At 37.0% G+C, this 16,778-nt stretch overlaps 1 protein-coding gene across 1 annotated transcript in view; it reads left to right on the top strand.

Annotated features, from left to right (window-relative positions):
- SMARCA1 (SNF2 related chromatin remodeling ATPase 1) overlaps positions 1 to 16,778 on the top strand; it is a 32,008-nt gene that overhangs the window by 4,405 nt on the left and 10,825 nt on the right. The window contains exons 3-18 of the mRNA XM_069015349.1: positions 2,014 to 2,180; positions 3,116 to 3,216; positions 3,338 to 3,438; positions 3,716 to 3,895; positions 5,235 to 5,390; positions 5,637 to 5,768; positions 6,556 to 6,624; positions 7,378 to 7,487; positions 9,045 to 9,271; positions 9,812 to 9,933; positions 10,323 to 10,475; positions 11,848 to 11,980; positions 12,946 to 13,094; positions 13,686 to 13,805; positions 15,012 to 15,122; positions 15,308 to 15,421. Coding sequence (XP_068871450.1) covers positions 2,014 to 2,180; positions 3,116 to 3,216; positions 3,338 to 3,438; positions 3,716 to 3,895; positions 5,235 to 5,390; positions 5,637 to 5,768; positions 6,556 to 6,624; positions 7,378 to 7,487; positions 9,045 to 9,271; positions 9,812 to 9,933; positions 10,323 to 10,475; positions 11,848 to 11,980; positions 12,946 to 13,094; positions 13,686 to 13,805; positions 15,012 to 15,122; positions 15,308 to 15,421 — 2,145 coding nt within the window. The remainder of the gene's footprint in view (positions 1 to 2,013; positions 2,181 to 3,115; positions 3,217 to 3,337; positions 3,439 to 3,715; positions 3,896 to 5,234; positions 5,391 to 5,636; positions 5,769 to 6,555; positions 6,625 to 7,377; positions 7,488 to 9,044; positions 9,272 to 9,811; positions 9,934 to 10,322; positions 10,476 to 11,847; positions 11,981 to 12,945; positions 13,095 to 13,685; positions 13,806 to 15,011; positions 15,123 to 15,307; positions 15,422 to 16,778) is intronic.

Raw genomic sequence — 16,778 nt, 5'->3', positions numbered from 1 at the left:
TTTTGGTTTTGTGGTTTCTTTTTTAGTTATCCACACTCATCTGTGGTAAGGACTATTCAATGAGATTTTATATTTAGAACTCTCCCCATTTTGTTTTGAATCTGTCTCTGCCAGTTTTATTTGATGACCCCTTGGGTGATGCCAGAGGCATCCTTAAGCTGCTTCTTACTTAACTGAAATACTGAAGCTGCTGGTTTCTCTCATATAAAAACATAAGGTTTTAAATATTTAAATGCCCCATAATATTTGTGCTATAACAATGCAAAAGAGGATCTGTCCACAGGACCAGTGAAGGGAGCTTGTGATGCTGGAGAGGAGATGTAGCAGGGTAACTTCTGTGTTACAAAGAGGCAAAAAGCAGTATGACATTGTAAGACTCCTTGAATGACACTTGTATTAAGTTCTTGGTTTAAGCTGGTACCTCTCTCTTGTATTTTTTCTTAAAAGCTTTACTGTTAAATGGATGCCTAATAATTACAGTAGAGTCTGAAAGGATTGGGTATTACAGAAGTCAGGGAAGAATATAACTGTTAGACATAGAAAAATTGATACTTCCTTATATGAATACCTAGTTCCTAGCCAAAGAGAAGACCTGCAGTGAATTTGTTCTTCAAAAATGAGTTTAGTAAACAGATAAAGTTGTTTCACAGTAATACACGGTGAATTTACAGCTTTCCTAAATTACAATTTCAGTTCAGTTTTCCTAAGAGGCAAAGGGATTCGGTATAAAAAAAAAAATCTACCTTTTATCAATTGTACAGTTGTGAGCTAGACCTTTACTGTTTTATCAAGACATATTGCTTATACTAAGCCAATAATATTGCAGGCAGAAAAGTATACTGTGTCATTCAATATAGGTCCTTACCAACTATGATTATTTTGCCAAAACCATCATGTGTTGTTAACTGTAAATCCTCTGAATGGATTTGTTTATATTCTACTTCTCCCTTCTAGAATGCCTTTTTCTTAAAGGTTTTACTTGATGTTTACATTTTATTCGGTTGTCAAGTTATTTAAAGAAATGGTCCAATAATGAATGCAAGGTGGGGGGAACTGGTAATTTTTTTCTCCAGAGATTCTTAGTGAAGATGTTCCTTTGCTGCTAAGTGGTGCACTGTTAAAAGAAACGCAGTGCCCTCGTGTGGCGAGATCCTGCATTGCATGCCAGGCTCGTTCTTGCTGCCTTTTTCTTTGGTCGGTGATCCTGCTGTTGTGGGAGACTTGCTTGTGTGTAAGGTCTGTGGGTCGAGTATTTCCTGGAAAGGCTACAACGCAGAACTACAGTTTCACTTCTGTCATTTATATCATGATATGTAAATGAGATCACATGGAAATTGCCTTACATGCTGCAGTGTTACATGATGCTTAGATTTGTCATAGAGAAACTGGTAACAATTGCATTCTGTTAGATAGAGTTTGCATTTTATCATATTTTTCTTTAAAATTGCGTAACATCTTCTAAATATAGAGAAGGCCACGTTTTGCTGTGTGAGATAGTGAAGTGCATATGCCCCATTGTGATGGCAAAACCGAAATGCTTGAAATTTGAAATCTGACAGCAAAATTCACAAACTTGAGTGAAAGCAGTATTGAGCTGCTTCATCCAGTACTTCAGAAATAATTCTAAAAGCAGAGCTACTACATTGTTGTCTTTGATCAAATCCTGATAATCTTGAAGCTGATAAAAGTTTTGCCACTGACTTGAGCAAGGTTAAGATTTCATCCATTACTGTAAGTCATAACTTTAGTTTTGTCTTTATCTTCTGTAGACAGGCCATTAAAGCATCCCTTTACCACTGCTAGTGTGCCATGGAGCAGCTCCAGCTCTATTTCGCAGTGCTTGTAGCCCTCTGAGTTGTCTAGCAGATGGTCTTGTCAGTCTTTCCTCATATAAGTTGTTCTCATGAGTGTCTGAATTCTGTTTCTTAACAATATGTTTTTATGAAGAAAAGTTACCTATTTTTCCTATTTTTCTTTTTTTTTTTTAATTCTCTTCCCCACTTTGGAAACTAGAAAGCAGATCGAGCAAAAAGGTTTGAATTCCTCCTGAAGCAGACAGAACTTTTTGCACATTTTATTCAACCTGCAGCACAAAAATCACCAACGTCTCCACTGAAAGTCAAGCTGGGACGGCCACGGATGAAGAAAGATGAAAAACAGAGTTTGATTTCAGCTGGGGAGTATGTTTTATTTTTCTTTCTGACTTCTTACACTTTCAAACAACTTGGGCTTTTTAACATAATCTGTTTAGAGATTGAACATAGAAACTGTACTTTCAGTAAATCCAGAGCATTTCCTATTACTGGTGTATCAATTTTTAAAAAAAGCTTTGGTTTAAAAGCATCATCTGCTACATCAACATTAGTGTGACCTTGGACCAGAATTGCACTTCTAAAAGTTGCCTGATTCTTGCCATATAAAATGCTTTGGTTTGTATTGTGGGGTGACTTTGGAGCACGAATTGAATTTCTTTTGTATGGTGTTAAACTAGAAGGTGCACTCCAGAAGTCCACCTGATATGACCCAGTTGCTAGTGGACAAGTCAGAGGGACCAGAGTGGGGCTAGACCACGTTATAACAAGGCAGTGTGCATGTAGTGGGGATGTTGGATCCTCAGCACCAATTGTCCTGCTCCACTGGTCTGTCTGTGTTAGTATTGCAGCAGAGCCTGCCTGTAGTGCCTCTGAGGGGTCTTGGAATAACAACTAGTTTTTGGAATGTTTGCAAAATGACATTCTATTTTAAAAATTTTAGTTTTTTAAAAATTGGAATACGTGATTTTTCTGAACATTGTAATTATCAAGTAATTGAGTCTAAGGCCACCACTGATATGTCTTGTACTTCTGTGTCACTCATTAAAGAGTGCCTCAGAGAACTCATGATATTGTCAGATTATAGTTATGACTCTGAAAGAGAGGGCTTCTTATCAGCCTTTCTAATTAAAGCTGGAATGACTCCTAAGGAATAACATATTAACAGGATGAGGGTTTGGTCAGGATACCAGAGCATCCACACTGTGGGTCAGTGATTGCTTCTGTTGTAACTTGTCTTTGGAGCTTGTAGCAGTGTTTTGAAGTGATTTTGTTCACGCATCAGTGCTGGGTTCTTCCTTTAGGTACCGTCACAGGCGCACGGAGCAGGAGGAGGATGAAGAGCTCTTGTCCGAGAGTCGGAAAACGTCCAATGTGTGTATTCGGTTTGAGGAGTCTCCTTCATGTAAGTATGGTGTTAACAGTTCTCTGATTGATTTGATGTAATTAAGATCTGAGCAGATTGCATTAAAATTTTTCTACTTAGAATTAGTATTTTTCTACTTAGAGGAATCTTACATTTACAGATGTGAAAGGAGGAACACTAAGAGATTATCAGGTTAGAGGTTTGAACTGGATGATCTCATTGTATGAAAATGGTGTTAATGGCATTCTGGCAGATGAAATGGTAAGCAGTAATCTTTTGGAATTTTTGTGGCAATTAATGAGCAAAATTCAACATTTAAGTGCTTATTGTATTTCATGTATGTGCAGTAGTATGCTTCATTCTACAACAGTGTGATTTTTCAAATCTGGAATTGTAATGAAAGAAATTCTATTGCAAACATTTGTGTAGTTTGCTTTAAACATACGGCAGAATTATATAGTAAGAAAATGGTTTGGAAGTATTTCTTTATGGTATTTCACTTCAGCAGGTTTCTTTCCCCCCCTCTTTGTCAATGCAGGGGCTTGGTAAGACTCTGCAAACAATAGCTTTATTAGGCTATCTGAAGCATTACCGAAACATTCCTGGGCCACACATGGTCCTGGTTCCAAAATCAACTTTGCACAACTGGATGAATGAATTTAAGCGCTGGGTTCCATCCTTACGTGCTGTTTGCCTTATTGGAGATAAAGATGCCAGAGTAAGTGCTCTACATTTCAGAAATGTATGCATTATTTGGTAAAAAATATCAGTTGGGTATGTGGAATTCTCCCTAAGCTACTTCCTTAATTACAGTATATTTTAGTAATCTTAACTACATCAGTGTTGAAAATGCAAAATGTAATGCTTGTGACTATGAGGAAAACCTGAAAATCAGTAGATGAAATAATACACTCAATTAAATATAAGTACAACTCTTTGAGTTATGTGTTTTTCTATTGTCTTTCTGTTTGATTTTTTGCACCTATTTTTTATCTCTCTTCCATATTTGCAATGTGACAGTGTGTACTCATTTTTCTTTATTGCACTCACTTTGTTACCTCTTTCTTCACCTTTTTTCAGGTGACTTTTCCCACTCTTTACTTGTATGTTATAAGCCTGCCTGGCCTTGTAACTAGGATTCTGTTGTAGAGCTTTTCATCAGTCATTGTAAAATAGATATGGAGTGTTTTTCTAACTTGAAGAAGATCAAGGAGCTGGATGTTTCTGTGGATTCTGTGGTTGTTCATGTGGATTGCATGGCTGCCTGTTACTGCTTGAGGATGGAAAGGCTCTAGAAAGGAAATAGGAGCTGGCAGTGTGGCCAAGAAGGCCAGTGGCATCCTGGCCAGTACCAGCCATAGTGTGGCCAGCAGAACTAGGGCAGTGACTGTCCCCCTGTACTGGGCACTAGTGACATTGAGGTGCTGGGGTGTGTTCAGAGAAGGGAACAGAGCTGGGGAAGGGTCTGAACAAGGCTTCGGAGGAGCAGCTGAGGGAACTGGGCTTGTTTCTGTAAGTGATAGGACAAGAGGAAATGGCCTCGTGCACCAGGGGAGACCTGTCTGCGTGGCTTTCCCATAGGGTGATATTCTTTCGTGTGAAAGGATTTATATGCCTTGATGTGTGCCTTGCAAAACAGAGATGGGACAGAGGAGAGAGATATTTGGGGAAGAGCAAAGATAGTTGGGAGTGGGCTATGTAAGTTGTTTTGAAACACTTTTGTGGGTTGTATCTTTGGACAAGTTAATTTAGAAGGTTTTTCCCCTTTTGGTTGTATGTACTGTATTTGAATTACTGAGAAATGATGCTGAAGAGCAAGTAGTTAATTTTGAATGGGAAATAATTTGTGTTTTGCTTAACTCCAGCTTTCTCTGTGCTTAAAGTACAAAGGATTGAAGGCTTTCCTTACAGTAACTTTCAGTTACTAAGAAGATGTTTCAGAGTCTTTTGTGTGCTAGTTTAGTGCATAAGTAATGGTGGTGGAGACAGCTTTCTCTGGATGCTATAAAAATTGTTTATATTTATAAATGTTCATTAATCCAGTTCTTCTGCTTTAGGCTGCATTTATCCGTGATGTTATGATGCCTGGTGAATGGGATGTTTGTGTTACATCATATGAAATGGTAATTAAAGAGAAATCAGTCTTCAAAAAATTTAACTGGAGGTACCTGGTAATTGATGAAGCCCACAGAATAAAGAATGAGAAGTCTAAGGTAAATTTGAAATTGTTTGATTCTTTGAAATTAGTTCAATACAAAAAGATTGCATCTGATTTGAGCAGATTTTAAGTGTTAGGTGGGGTGTTTTTTAAAAATAGAAGCAATAAGCTACTGGGTGATAAATGTGAATTTCATAGGTAGCTCACTGTCTCTGAGTTTAATTGACATTGTTTTAGATTTCAAAAACTGATTCACTGTGCTTAAGTGTAGATGGTGTTGATAACTATGTTGTGTTTCCAGCTGTCAGAGATTGTACGTGAGTTCAAGACAACAAATCGATTGCTGCTTACGGGAACTCCTTTGCAGAATAACCTCCATGAGCTGTGGGCATTACTCAATTTCCTTTTACCTGATGTCTTCAATTCTGCAGATGTAAGTTGATGTTTTTAGGTATACAGTGTTGTTATTTTGATTCCCAGGCTGCTGTCAGTAGAAGAGAAGAATGATCAGCCTAGCAGGAGATGTATGTTGTGGAAGACCCAGGGTCGGGGGAAGCTCTGTGGCTTACTGAACTGTAGACTTCTTTTACTTCTTTTACCATTAACTAGGTGGACTTTTAACTCAACCTAGTTAAAACAGTGCATTCTGCTGGTGTAGATGAGGCCTCAGACCAGTAATAGCAAATGTAATACTTTCAATAGTTCAAGCATTATGCAAAATTTGAGAAAGTGATGAAGTATCAAGAACATTAAGCATCCAAATAGGCATAAGCCTTTTTTAAATTTAGAATTTAAGTAATCTTTCTTCTCTTTGACTACTAATGTTTCTTTGTGCTTGTATTACTTGCTTATGTTATTTTCACTCTGCTGTCCATCTTATTTACTTAAGGATTCAATTTGTTTGGTTTTTTTTAACTTCTTGTCCCATCATCACACAAGCACTGAAGGGAAGCACTTGGACCCTGCAGTGATGAGCATGGAAAATTATTGTGAATTAAGCAGAGTATAATGGTATTTTGTCTGCAGAGTGATGTGGTTGACTCGAATGTTACAACATACCAGGGAGATGGCACAGAATTGCAGACTGATTTTTCTTTCATGGAAGTAATTTGTCTCAAGATTTATGCCACTCTCAGCTGGAATGAAAGAGAGTCAATATGTGTCTGTTAAAAGTACTGATGATAAACTGTTCATACCAATTGTGCTGTTTCTTACCACAGGATTTTGACTCATGGTTTGACACTAAAAATTGTCTTGGTGATCAGAAGCTTGTAGAAAGACTTCATGCTGTAAGTAATTAAAGCTGTAATCACATGTCATCATTAGCATGCAGAGTGTAAAAAAGAAAAACATTGTTTTCCCCTTCATCTCAAAGTTGAAACGATGAACATGAAGGTATTTAGTTACAGAAATGCCTAGCAGAATTTTCATGAATTAAGCATTGGAGCTTCCTATCATAGATACTACTTTTTGTGTGTTACTATTTGAAGCAGACAAAATCTGAACATAAAATATGAAAATGAAGAATTGTGAGATCTTTTTGAAGCCATTTATTATTGTGAATAGTACACTGATATATGTCATGCTGGTCTGAATAAAGGCATGCCTTTACCTTTGTTCTACTGTGCATGAGATAAGACATTTTTTGTCTTACAGTAGCAAAAGAAGTCAGAGAAACTACAATATACATTGCTGATATTTAAAATATTGGTGTGCTTTGTCCCTGCTAGTGGAAATGAAACAGGTCTTATGTTAAACAGGATTAGATTTTATAAACTTACGGGTTTGGCCCCTGCTTAAGATAACAACTGGGATGATTATGGCAATCCTTTATAGGGATACACATATTTATGTCTGAGTTTAGTCATTGCTGGACAAGTTTGTTTGGCAGAATTTAGCAGAATTTTTCTCATGGAGTCACTATGACAGCAATACATACTGATTAGTTCTGAATAAATATCAGATAATTGAATCTGTTAACTTTGTATGTGAGGCAGTCAATTTTATACATTTATCTATTTAAAACATCTTAATTTGTGTAGGTTTTGAAGCCATTTCTCTTACGTCGCATAAAAGGTGAAGTAGAAAAGAGTTTGCCTCCAAAGAAGGAAGTAAAAATTTATCTTGGGCTCAGCAAAATGCAGAGAGAATGGTGAGTTACTTACATCAAAGTAAGATTCTTTTCTGATTGTCTTGGTTTGAAAGACAGGTGTCTGCCTAGGAAGGCAGGAGTCTTCCTTGGAATGGAAGAAAAAAAATTGGAACCCCCTTCCCTCCGAATTATTATAATTTTGAAATTAAGGGGCTTTCAGGCAAAGATATGAGGAACAGGAGTAACAGTTCTTTGCTATTATATATCTATATGTGTATAACCAGTCAAACAAACAACAACAACTATGGCAGTAACAGCAAACAATCACAAACCCAGTCCCAGCCTTCTCGGCTGTCGGGCCCTTTCCCCTCGGGTGCAGTTCCGCTCGCAGCCGGCAGGGGCGCTGGCGGCTCCCGGTGAGCAGGGCAGGTGCGATGGTTCCCCCGCGGCTGCAGGGGGCGCTCCGGAGCGAGCTGGGGGAGCACGCGGCACTGGAGCCCTGGGATCCCGGGAAGGGATGGGACAAAGGCTTCACAAACCCCTGGGCAGCTGATCCCGGACTCTCGGGAACAGCAGGCTGGAACATCAGGGATGAGCACAAATCCTGGATGGCAGACGAGATGTATGGAAGTCCGGAGCTGCAGCGGAACCCCCGGAGGTCTGGGCAGACAGGACATGCAGGGCTACAGAGTAGTGAGGGCTCAAAGCAACGGCGGGGGCAGGGCAGCCACAGCCCGGCTCCCAGCAGGGCAGGGAAAGGCAGGCTTGGGAAGCCCTCGGGTCTCTCTGGCAGAAGGAAGGCAGCTGAAAACGCCGGGAACTGGCTGCCCACACCGCCAGGTGAAAGAGAGTAGCAAGATGCACCCCACCTCTCTGGCCAGGTCTTTTGTTTTTCTTAAGCACCCAGTAATTTGTCCCCTGGCAACATGTATGGGGAAAATTCCTTTAAGAGAAAAAGAAAACAGGAGGAGAGCTAAAACCCCAATAGATAAACACTATAGCTTTTCACACTCATTTTTTTCTTATAGTTGCATGTTAAGACAGGGAAACTTATTTATAGCTGTCTTTGGGGCTTTTTAAAAAATGCACAAGTTTCAAAGAGCTCAGGAAGGGTAATGCAAAGAGCTGGGAGGAAGAAAGCAGAAACTTTTTTCCTTCCTGAAGTTTATTTGAAAGAACATATGCCTCCTAAGCTTCCTCCTTTGATCCAAGTATGTATGCACCAAAAAGTCTTACCTGAAATTAAAATAAAACCTTCTTTTAGTAAGGTACATACCCAGAAGAATGTGAGACAAGGAGCCAGGTCAGTTGTAGCAGTTTCTGTCAAATAAGTGATATTTTTTTAATCCACTTTGTACTACTAAAATGAAAGTGTAAAATAATCCAGTGAATGACAGATCATTGTCGCTCACAGAGAGATTCCCTTTCATGTTTAGACATGGATTTATAAAGCCTTATTATCAGTTAGATGTTTTTGCCAACTTTCATAATATAGCTCAACATTATATAAACAACTCCCACATCCAAAAATAAGTAATTGGGGTATTGCAGTTCATTTGTGTACTAAATGTCAAATAAAAACTGGAAAGTTGTTCAAAACTGCCCTTAAAACCTCAGGTATACCAGGATCCTGATGAAAGATATTGATATCCTGAATTCAGCTGGGAAAATGGATAAGATGCGTCTGCTGAATATTCTGATGCAGCTGCGGAAGTGCTGTAACCATCCTTACCTGTTTGATGGTGCTGAGCCAGGCCCTCCTTACACCACTGACACTCATCTCATCACCAACAGTGGTAAAATGTTAGTTCTGGATAAGCTGCTGGCAAAACTCAGAGAGCAGGGTGAGTACTGTTCATGGACAGCAGTAATCTGAATGCTCCTTGTAAGTTAAAGTATCTTTCAAAAATAGCCTTTCCTGCAGCAAATGTATTCATTACTTTCTGTGAGGTTTTTGTGGAAAATGAATTTTCTGTAGATCTTAACACATGAAGAGAAAGAAATTTTATGGAAATGATGAGTAAGACGAAAAATATGGAGAAGTAGAAGGAAAGGAAGAGTAGAGCCTCCCTTCTCCTTTCTGTAAGAAAATTTCTGATGATAGGATTATTTTGTCTGTGCACATCAGTCATCACCCAATTTCCTTGTGATGGCTTGAAGTGTTCTCTTTCTTTGGTTATGTATTTCTCCAGTATAATTTATCAAATAATATTCTCGAGTAGTCAAATCACTACCAGGAAAGTAACTTGAGAAGAAAGAGTTACTTAAATTAGACATAGTACAGAATATTTCACATAAATTCTCAGTCATGCTCTGTAGTAGCTCTGTGATAAGATCAGTGTGAAAATATAAAATGAACGTTGGAGCATTCTGTGTTCTGTCAGGTTCCAGAGTTCTGCTGTTCAGTCAGATGACTCGTTTGCTGGACATTTTGGAAGACTATTGCATGTGGCGTGGGTATGAGTACTGCAGACTTGATGGGCAGACACCACATGAGGAAAGAGAGGTGGGAAAGTTGTATGCAAACAAGAAATGCCTTTGGTTTACACATTAGATTAATAAGTTATTACTTACATATATGTATGTAGCTACATCATTGTTTAAAGTAAAGCAGAAATGCTACAGTTTTTAAAAGGCTGCCAAGGGTATGTTTTTCTTAACCAAAGTCCACAGTACATTTCATTTGTTCCTCAGCTAAATGAAAAACACAGTATGTTGTGGAGTCAGTATGGATTTTCTCACCTGTCCAAACATACAGTTTCTTACTTTGATAAAATTCTTTTTTATATGGAAATTGTGTAAATTTCAAAGAAATTTAGTTGGAAAGCCACCAACATACTGGAAACTTGTGTGAAAGATCTGATACTTTAGTGACACCTGTTTTTTTTCTTTCAGGAAGCAATTGACACATTTAATGCTCCCAACAGCAGTAAATTCATTTTCATGCTGAGTACCAGAGCTGGAGGTCTTGGAATTAATTTGGCAACTGCTGATGTGGTTATTCTCTATGATTCAGATTGGAACCCTCAAGTAGATCTGCAAGCCATGGTGAGCTAATTCTCTAATACACATTTGTTTGTTTAAGTTGCCAGTGTTCTATTTTGTATAACTGTTTTCAGAACTTGCATTTTTGTTATTTTTCTTTACTTTTTGTCTACATAAGACAATACCAAGAAACTAAAGAATTGAATAAAAAGGGCATGACCAGAATTTGTGGAGGAAACTGTAGATTTTTGTCTGTAAATATTTGTCATCATTATTTTCATAATGGCAGATTACTTCTGTCAAAATACTGTATTAATATTGTTAATGGAATTATAGAATTATTCTTAATACTGTCTTTTCAGAAGAGAACAGCAAATGAATAATGGAGGACTGTTTCCAAAATAATAACAAATAATTAAAAGCATGCAGTCTTATAGTCCTCTCATTTGGGAAGTTTATGCTTTTGCTTTTTGTTTGTGCATAAGCATAAAAGCATTTGGTGGTGATGCTGGGGGGAAGAGGGTTACCTTTGGGTTAAACCTACTAAAATATTCTCTTTCTGAGTGCTGAATGTAAAAAAAATAGATTCTGTAATTTGTTTTGTGTGGAATAAAACTCATGTGATCCTTCTTGCATGGTTGGGAGGGTGGGTATTTGTTCAGTGGTTTGTAATTTAAAATTTTCTTTTAATGCACTTAAACACATCAAATATTTAATATGAATGGCTTATCCTTTTGATGTGCATGCTGATTGCCAATAGTAGACCAGCTTCCTGGAAACTTGTGTGATTTGTGACCTTCAGCAGGGTTTTCAGGAAGAAATTAGTATTACGCAGGAGAATAAAAGATTTAGCAACTCGTATTTAAAGGACAGTCAGAAAATCCTGGTACCCACAGCTTAGAAGGCAGCTGTTTAACTTCTTTTTCTCCAAAAGGACATTTTCCAGAGAGGCTAAACACAAGTTTTGTTACAAATGAGTGTAGTGTGTCAGTCATAAACCTCATTTGCTGGCTTGGGACAAGCACAGTATTGGAGCTGTGGCTCCAGGAACTCTGCAAATGGAATTAATGTGCTCAAGCCAGGGATACAGAAGTTTCAATACCTGTGTCAATTGAAAATATTCATTTGAAAGCAGTACAAGTGTATGCATGTATGTAGTGTTGTACCTCCACTTCCCAACTGTAGTCTGGACAGACATTCAGTTATCTTCGTTTACAATGAGGAAGATTTATTGCTATGGAATGACTCAAACTTTAGAAGTGTAATAGCCAGGTATAAGTGAATATTAGAATACTGGTTTTACAGTGTTCTGTGCTCTTGAATAGTCAAGGGACCAAGAAGTACAATGCTAGTTTGAGGCTGCTGTTTCTGCAAGCTAACTGTCTATTGCTTGTGAGTTCTTGTTGCTGAACACTCATTGATTTATGTTTGTTAGGATCGTGCGCATCGTATTGGTCAAAAGAAACCAGTACGGGTGTTTCGACTTATCACTGATAATACTGTTGAAGAGAGGATTGTAGAAAGAGCTGAAATAAAACTGAGGCTGGACTCTATAGTTATACAACAAGGTATCAACTGCTATATATGTTTGTCTGCAACAGAATTGTTCAGTCCCTTAAAGTATGGTTAAATAACTGTACAAATGTACAGCGTTAGACAAAGCAGGCCTTGTGTATAATAGCAGTGTACTAAGTCAACCTAATGTGCAAAGTATTCACTTGTTCAGCTGAATTATTTTTAAATTCTGTTTTCCTGATTAATGTAGACATAGAGTCTAAATGAGGGAAGTAAACTACATCTGAATAGATGTTACTTGGTTTTGTGTTATGTTAAAAAGAAAAAAAAGAAAATCAGGTATGTTCCCTGGCAGTTAAAATAATTATATACATATGCTTGCTACCACATAAGAGTTAACTGACAACAAAACACCTTTGTCTATTTTTGTTTAGAAGCTCTTAGAAGAATAGTTTGTCAAAAACGAAGGTACTCAAGCTAAGTTTTTAGGTACTCAAGCTAAGTTTTAGCCCACTAAAGGGTGGGCTACTGAAAGGATGATGGTCAAAATTTTGATAGCATGAGAAGAAATGAGATAGGATAAGTGAAATTTTGGAATAGAAATTAAATTTTGGGAAAAATAATCAGAAAATTGGGTTGAAATCAGTGAACTGGGTGTTGAAAATAGCAAGTACTTCTTAGTGGTTATTACAGAATACTTTGTAATTTTTCATCTTGAGATAAGATTGTGATCTTAAAAGTTCAGCTAACTTTGTAAGAATAAGATCTTAAATGTAAAACTTGGATTATCTGAATGTGAAACATTTTTTTGTTATGGCTTAAGTCAAAGTTGTTTTTTTTATTTTCCCCAAAGTTCCTGACTTCCATTTATCCTCATCTTGAGTGAAATGTATTTTTTCTGCGTGGTTGTTCTGTTTTTCCTTTCCTGTTCTGTCAGTGAAGTAAAAAAATCCAGTGTTTGCATTGTCCTACTAGAACTCCCATATTATAACTTTCAACACATTTCTTGTGATTGTAGGAAGGCTCATAGACCAACAGTCCAACAAACTGGCAAAAGATGAAATGCTGCAGATGATCCGGCACGGAGCCACGCATGTGTTTGCTTCCAAAGACAGTGAGCTGACAGAAGAAGATATAACCACTATTTTAGAAAGAGGTGAAAAGAAGGTTAGAGAACTGTTTCATATGGAATGCAAAATATATATGCACAAAATGGAATGAGATCTGATGATGTAAATCCATTATTACTTTACCAGTTGTGCAGATTTTAAATCTTGTGAAAGTTTTGAAGGAGTAGAATTAGTGATTATAATTATTTTCAAGGTTCATGCTCTGTGCATCATATCTTAAGCGCTGCTTATTTTGTTGTGTTTTAGAAAAATGTAAATTTAATGCCAACAATTCTGAGACACACAAAATCTTTATGGAACTTCATTAGGGAATAGATGGCTCTATGAAAAAATGAACTGCCATTTCAGCTCCAGAGAGATGGGCATAAATTTAATTTAAACTTTAAACTTAAATTCTACAGTTGTAGGACTACATCCCAACATAATATATTTAGTTTAATGGGGAGTCTTGAAGTTAAATTGCTGTAAATTGAAAAGGACAATGGATATCTCCTTTTAGAAAAAAATGTAAATAAAAGTTGAAATACGAAAAAGATGTTGAGAATGTTGTAATAATGATGAAAGCTGGTTTTTCTCAGAAAAGAAAAATTGCTTGAGTGAGCCTAAAAGTATCATCTTCTCTTTTTAGACAGCTGAAATGAATGAACGATTGCAGAAAATGGGAGAGAGCTCCCTACGAAATTTCACTATGGACACAGAGATGAGCTTATACAACTTTGAAGGTGAAGATTACAGAGAAAAACAAAAGGTAATTTTTCATAGTGTTTAAGACTTCAGTTTAGAGGTGCAAGCATAAAAGCCACACTATAATTGTTATGACTATGAAGGTTGTTCTAGAGAAGTAAGGAGCTACTGAAAAATTCATTTGGCTCTGCCCAAGCATTAATATTCTGAAATTTTGTTAAACTAGCTTTCAGCCCCACTGTTTTTTCATGGTAAAATCTGATAATATTGCTCAGGTGTTACCCCTTCTGCAGCAAAACCACTGTGTTGCATCCTACTGTACTGCTGCAGTCAGTATTATTTTGCTGTCGCATAACTGAGGGGAAAATACAGGCCTGACAATGACTTTTAATGTGGATCTTGGGCTTGAGTCTGTTTTTGCAGTGAAGGTTTTAGTCACAAGCATTAATTTGAGCTGTTTGTACATTGATTTTACCTAATAATAGAAGGATCATCCCTACAAAGAGGTATTACTCAATCCCACAATGTTCCCTCTGCATCTCTGTTTTGTACAAGATCTATAGTGAAGATATCCTTAAGGTCTTACCTGGAATCAGATATGTGAGTTCTTACTGGTTACCTACAAAATGCCCTTCTAACTCGGGTTTTTTATTGATTTTGAAGAAACATCTAGAAAAATAAATTGTTTGGTGAGACTATAGTACAGTGTGTAGGTATATACATAAAATTCTTTGTGTTGATAATTTCATTACAAGAAGTGAGTTAAGTGCAGCATAGTATGAAATACACTTTAGTAACTTCAAGGATTTAGTTAAGATTAATTGACTGCTAATGGATTTTTTGTCTGTGTTGTAGCCTTTAGAGAGGTTATTCATTGTGATATTTAGAGAAGAAGCAATTTATTCATATCACAAGAAATTAGAGAATTCAGAGCCCAAGTCCTCAGCCCTTCCATTGTGTTTTGGTAGATGGAATCATAACCCTACTCAGGTGTCTGAAATACTTAGAATACTGTAAAAAAAAATATGTTCTTGCCACTGCACTGCCTTACTTATTATCTTTTATGTGCTTAAATACTTGTTATAATAAGCTATAATTTCTAGCTTATTTTTGAGCTCTATTGTAGAGTGTCCAAATTATTGAGCACAATCATTAGATTTGCTGTGCAAAAATACATTCCTGTTTTGCAATGCCATATTAGTCATTATTCTTGTGACTTCAGGGAAGCAGACAGTTACTTTAGTAGTTTTTTATTCTGTTCTGTGTTAAGCTGAGCATGATGGAATGGATTGAGCCTCCAAAAAGAGAACGCAAAGCCAATTATGCAGTGGATGCTTATTTCAGAGAAGCCCTACGTGTCAGTGAACCAAAAGTCCCCAAGGTAAGAAGTTGGCAAGTATGGAGTGTTTTTATGTTGTTCTTTTGGTCCTTCTTTCCCATGCTGCATCCCCTGCTCTACCCCAATATATTTACAAAGTCAAAGGTTGCCACTGCTCTGAATTATGGTAGTTTACTTGCAGAAAAGTTAAGCTTCTATCATGTTGATGTATCTGTGTGTTTTTGAAGGCTCCACGACCTCCAAAACAACCAAATATTCAGGATTTTCAGTTTTTCCCACCACGGTTATTTGAACTCCTGGAAAAAGAAATTCTCTATTACCGTAAGACTATAGGATATAAGGTAATGCATTTTTCTTCTTTTCAAACCAGTGAAATGTATTTGTATTCCTTTTTGTAAATTTGTTGCAACCTTGACTTGTCAACTTACTGTGAAAGAAATGGCTTAAAGCCTCTATTCTTCTGTTTCTGTTCCACTGAGGAGCAGAAAAAGTAATCTGTCATTCTTTCCTTCACTAAAAATTCTGTATCTGTGTAGCTTTGTGTTTTGTGGTGGGTTCCTAACGATAAAATAGAGTAGGAAAAGGAAAGACAGTTGTGATGCTTCATATACTCAAAACCAAAGGTGTGACATGTGGTCTAAGGTGAGGAAAATTTGGCTAATATAAGGTCACCTTCCAGGGTATGATGTTTTTAGTAAAAACTTTTGTATGTCTTATTTAGAAAATACCTTCATATCAACACAAAGTCACTATTCTCTTACGTAAAATGACATCGATTTTCCTTGGATTTTGCTGGGATATAAAAGGTTTAAAGGTGTGGAGAAGTCTGAATGTATTGCTACTACAAAAAGGAAGACAACAGACTTCTCTCTTTTCCTTTTTTTTTCCTTCCTACTGTGCCTTAGCTGAATTTCTCTCTTTTGCCTGCTGACTTTACTGGACAAGCAGTGAACAGATTCTGTTTTAATGTTGTAATCCTTACTTGGACCAGAATAGATTGAGTAAACCAAATGGATTCCCTACTTCCAGCCAGACATGTCTGTAACTTGCTTTAAAAAGCCCCAGGTTTCATGACAGGTTACAGCACGGAAAAATCACCTATAAAATGTGTTGGAGAATATAAAATTGTTATATAAAGCAACAGATAGAAAATTGGTGCTGCCAGACAGTAGAATTAATGTTAGCAAAATGTATTTTTAAGAAAAAAGCAGAAGGTATCTTAGAATCTTGTTTGCAGCCAAAAGAATTTCATGGGGATGGCAGATAGAATTAAGTATGTAATTAATTTTGGGAAAGAATTTATTCAATTAATGCTCCATCAAAGAAGGATGGGAGAATTGCTAATGTTGACAATATGAGTGTAAAAAAGGGGTGTTTCAGCCCTGTTATGGAAACCTGTCAGACTGGAAAGGTCGAACATGAATAGTTATCTTAAAAAGTTAGTTTGACTGTTTACTGGTGGTGAAAGTGATAAATATAATTAAATTTGTTTTGCTTTGAAATGGAAATATAAGTATTGCTCTTTCAATCTGAAGAGAGTTTATTATTAAAACTGAAAACTGCCATAAACAGTAGCAGAAGGTATCCAATAGGCAGAGACCAAGCTTTATGTATCAGTCTTAATTTAAACCACTAAAGCCAAGAAGATTTCTTATATATTAAAACCAGCTAAACAGTTCTTATCTTCCACTGCCTTTT

Source organism: Aphelocoma coerulescens, chromosome 4A, assembly GCF_041296385.1.
Source record: "Aphelocoma coerulescens isolate FSJ_1873_10779 chromosome 4A, UR_Acoe_1.0, whole genome shotgun sequence".
Taxonomy (NCBI): domain Eukaryota; kingdom Metazoa; phylum Chordata; class Aves; order Passeriformes; family Corvidae; genus Aphelocoma; species Aphelocoma coerulescens.
The sequence above is the reverse complement of the archived record's forward strand: the minus strand, read 5'-3'. Positions and strand labels throughout refer to the sequence as shown.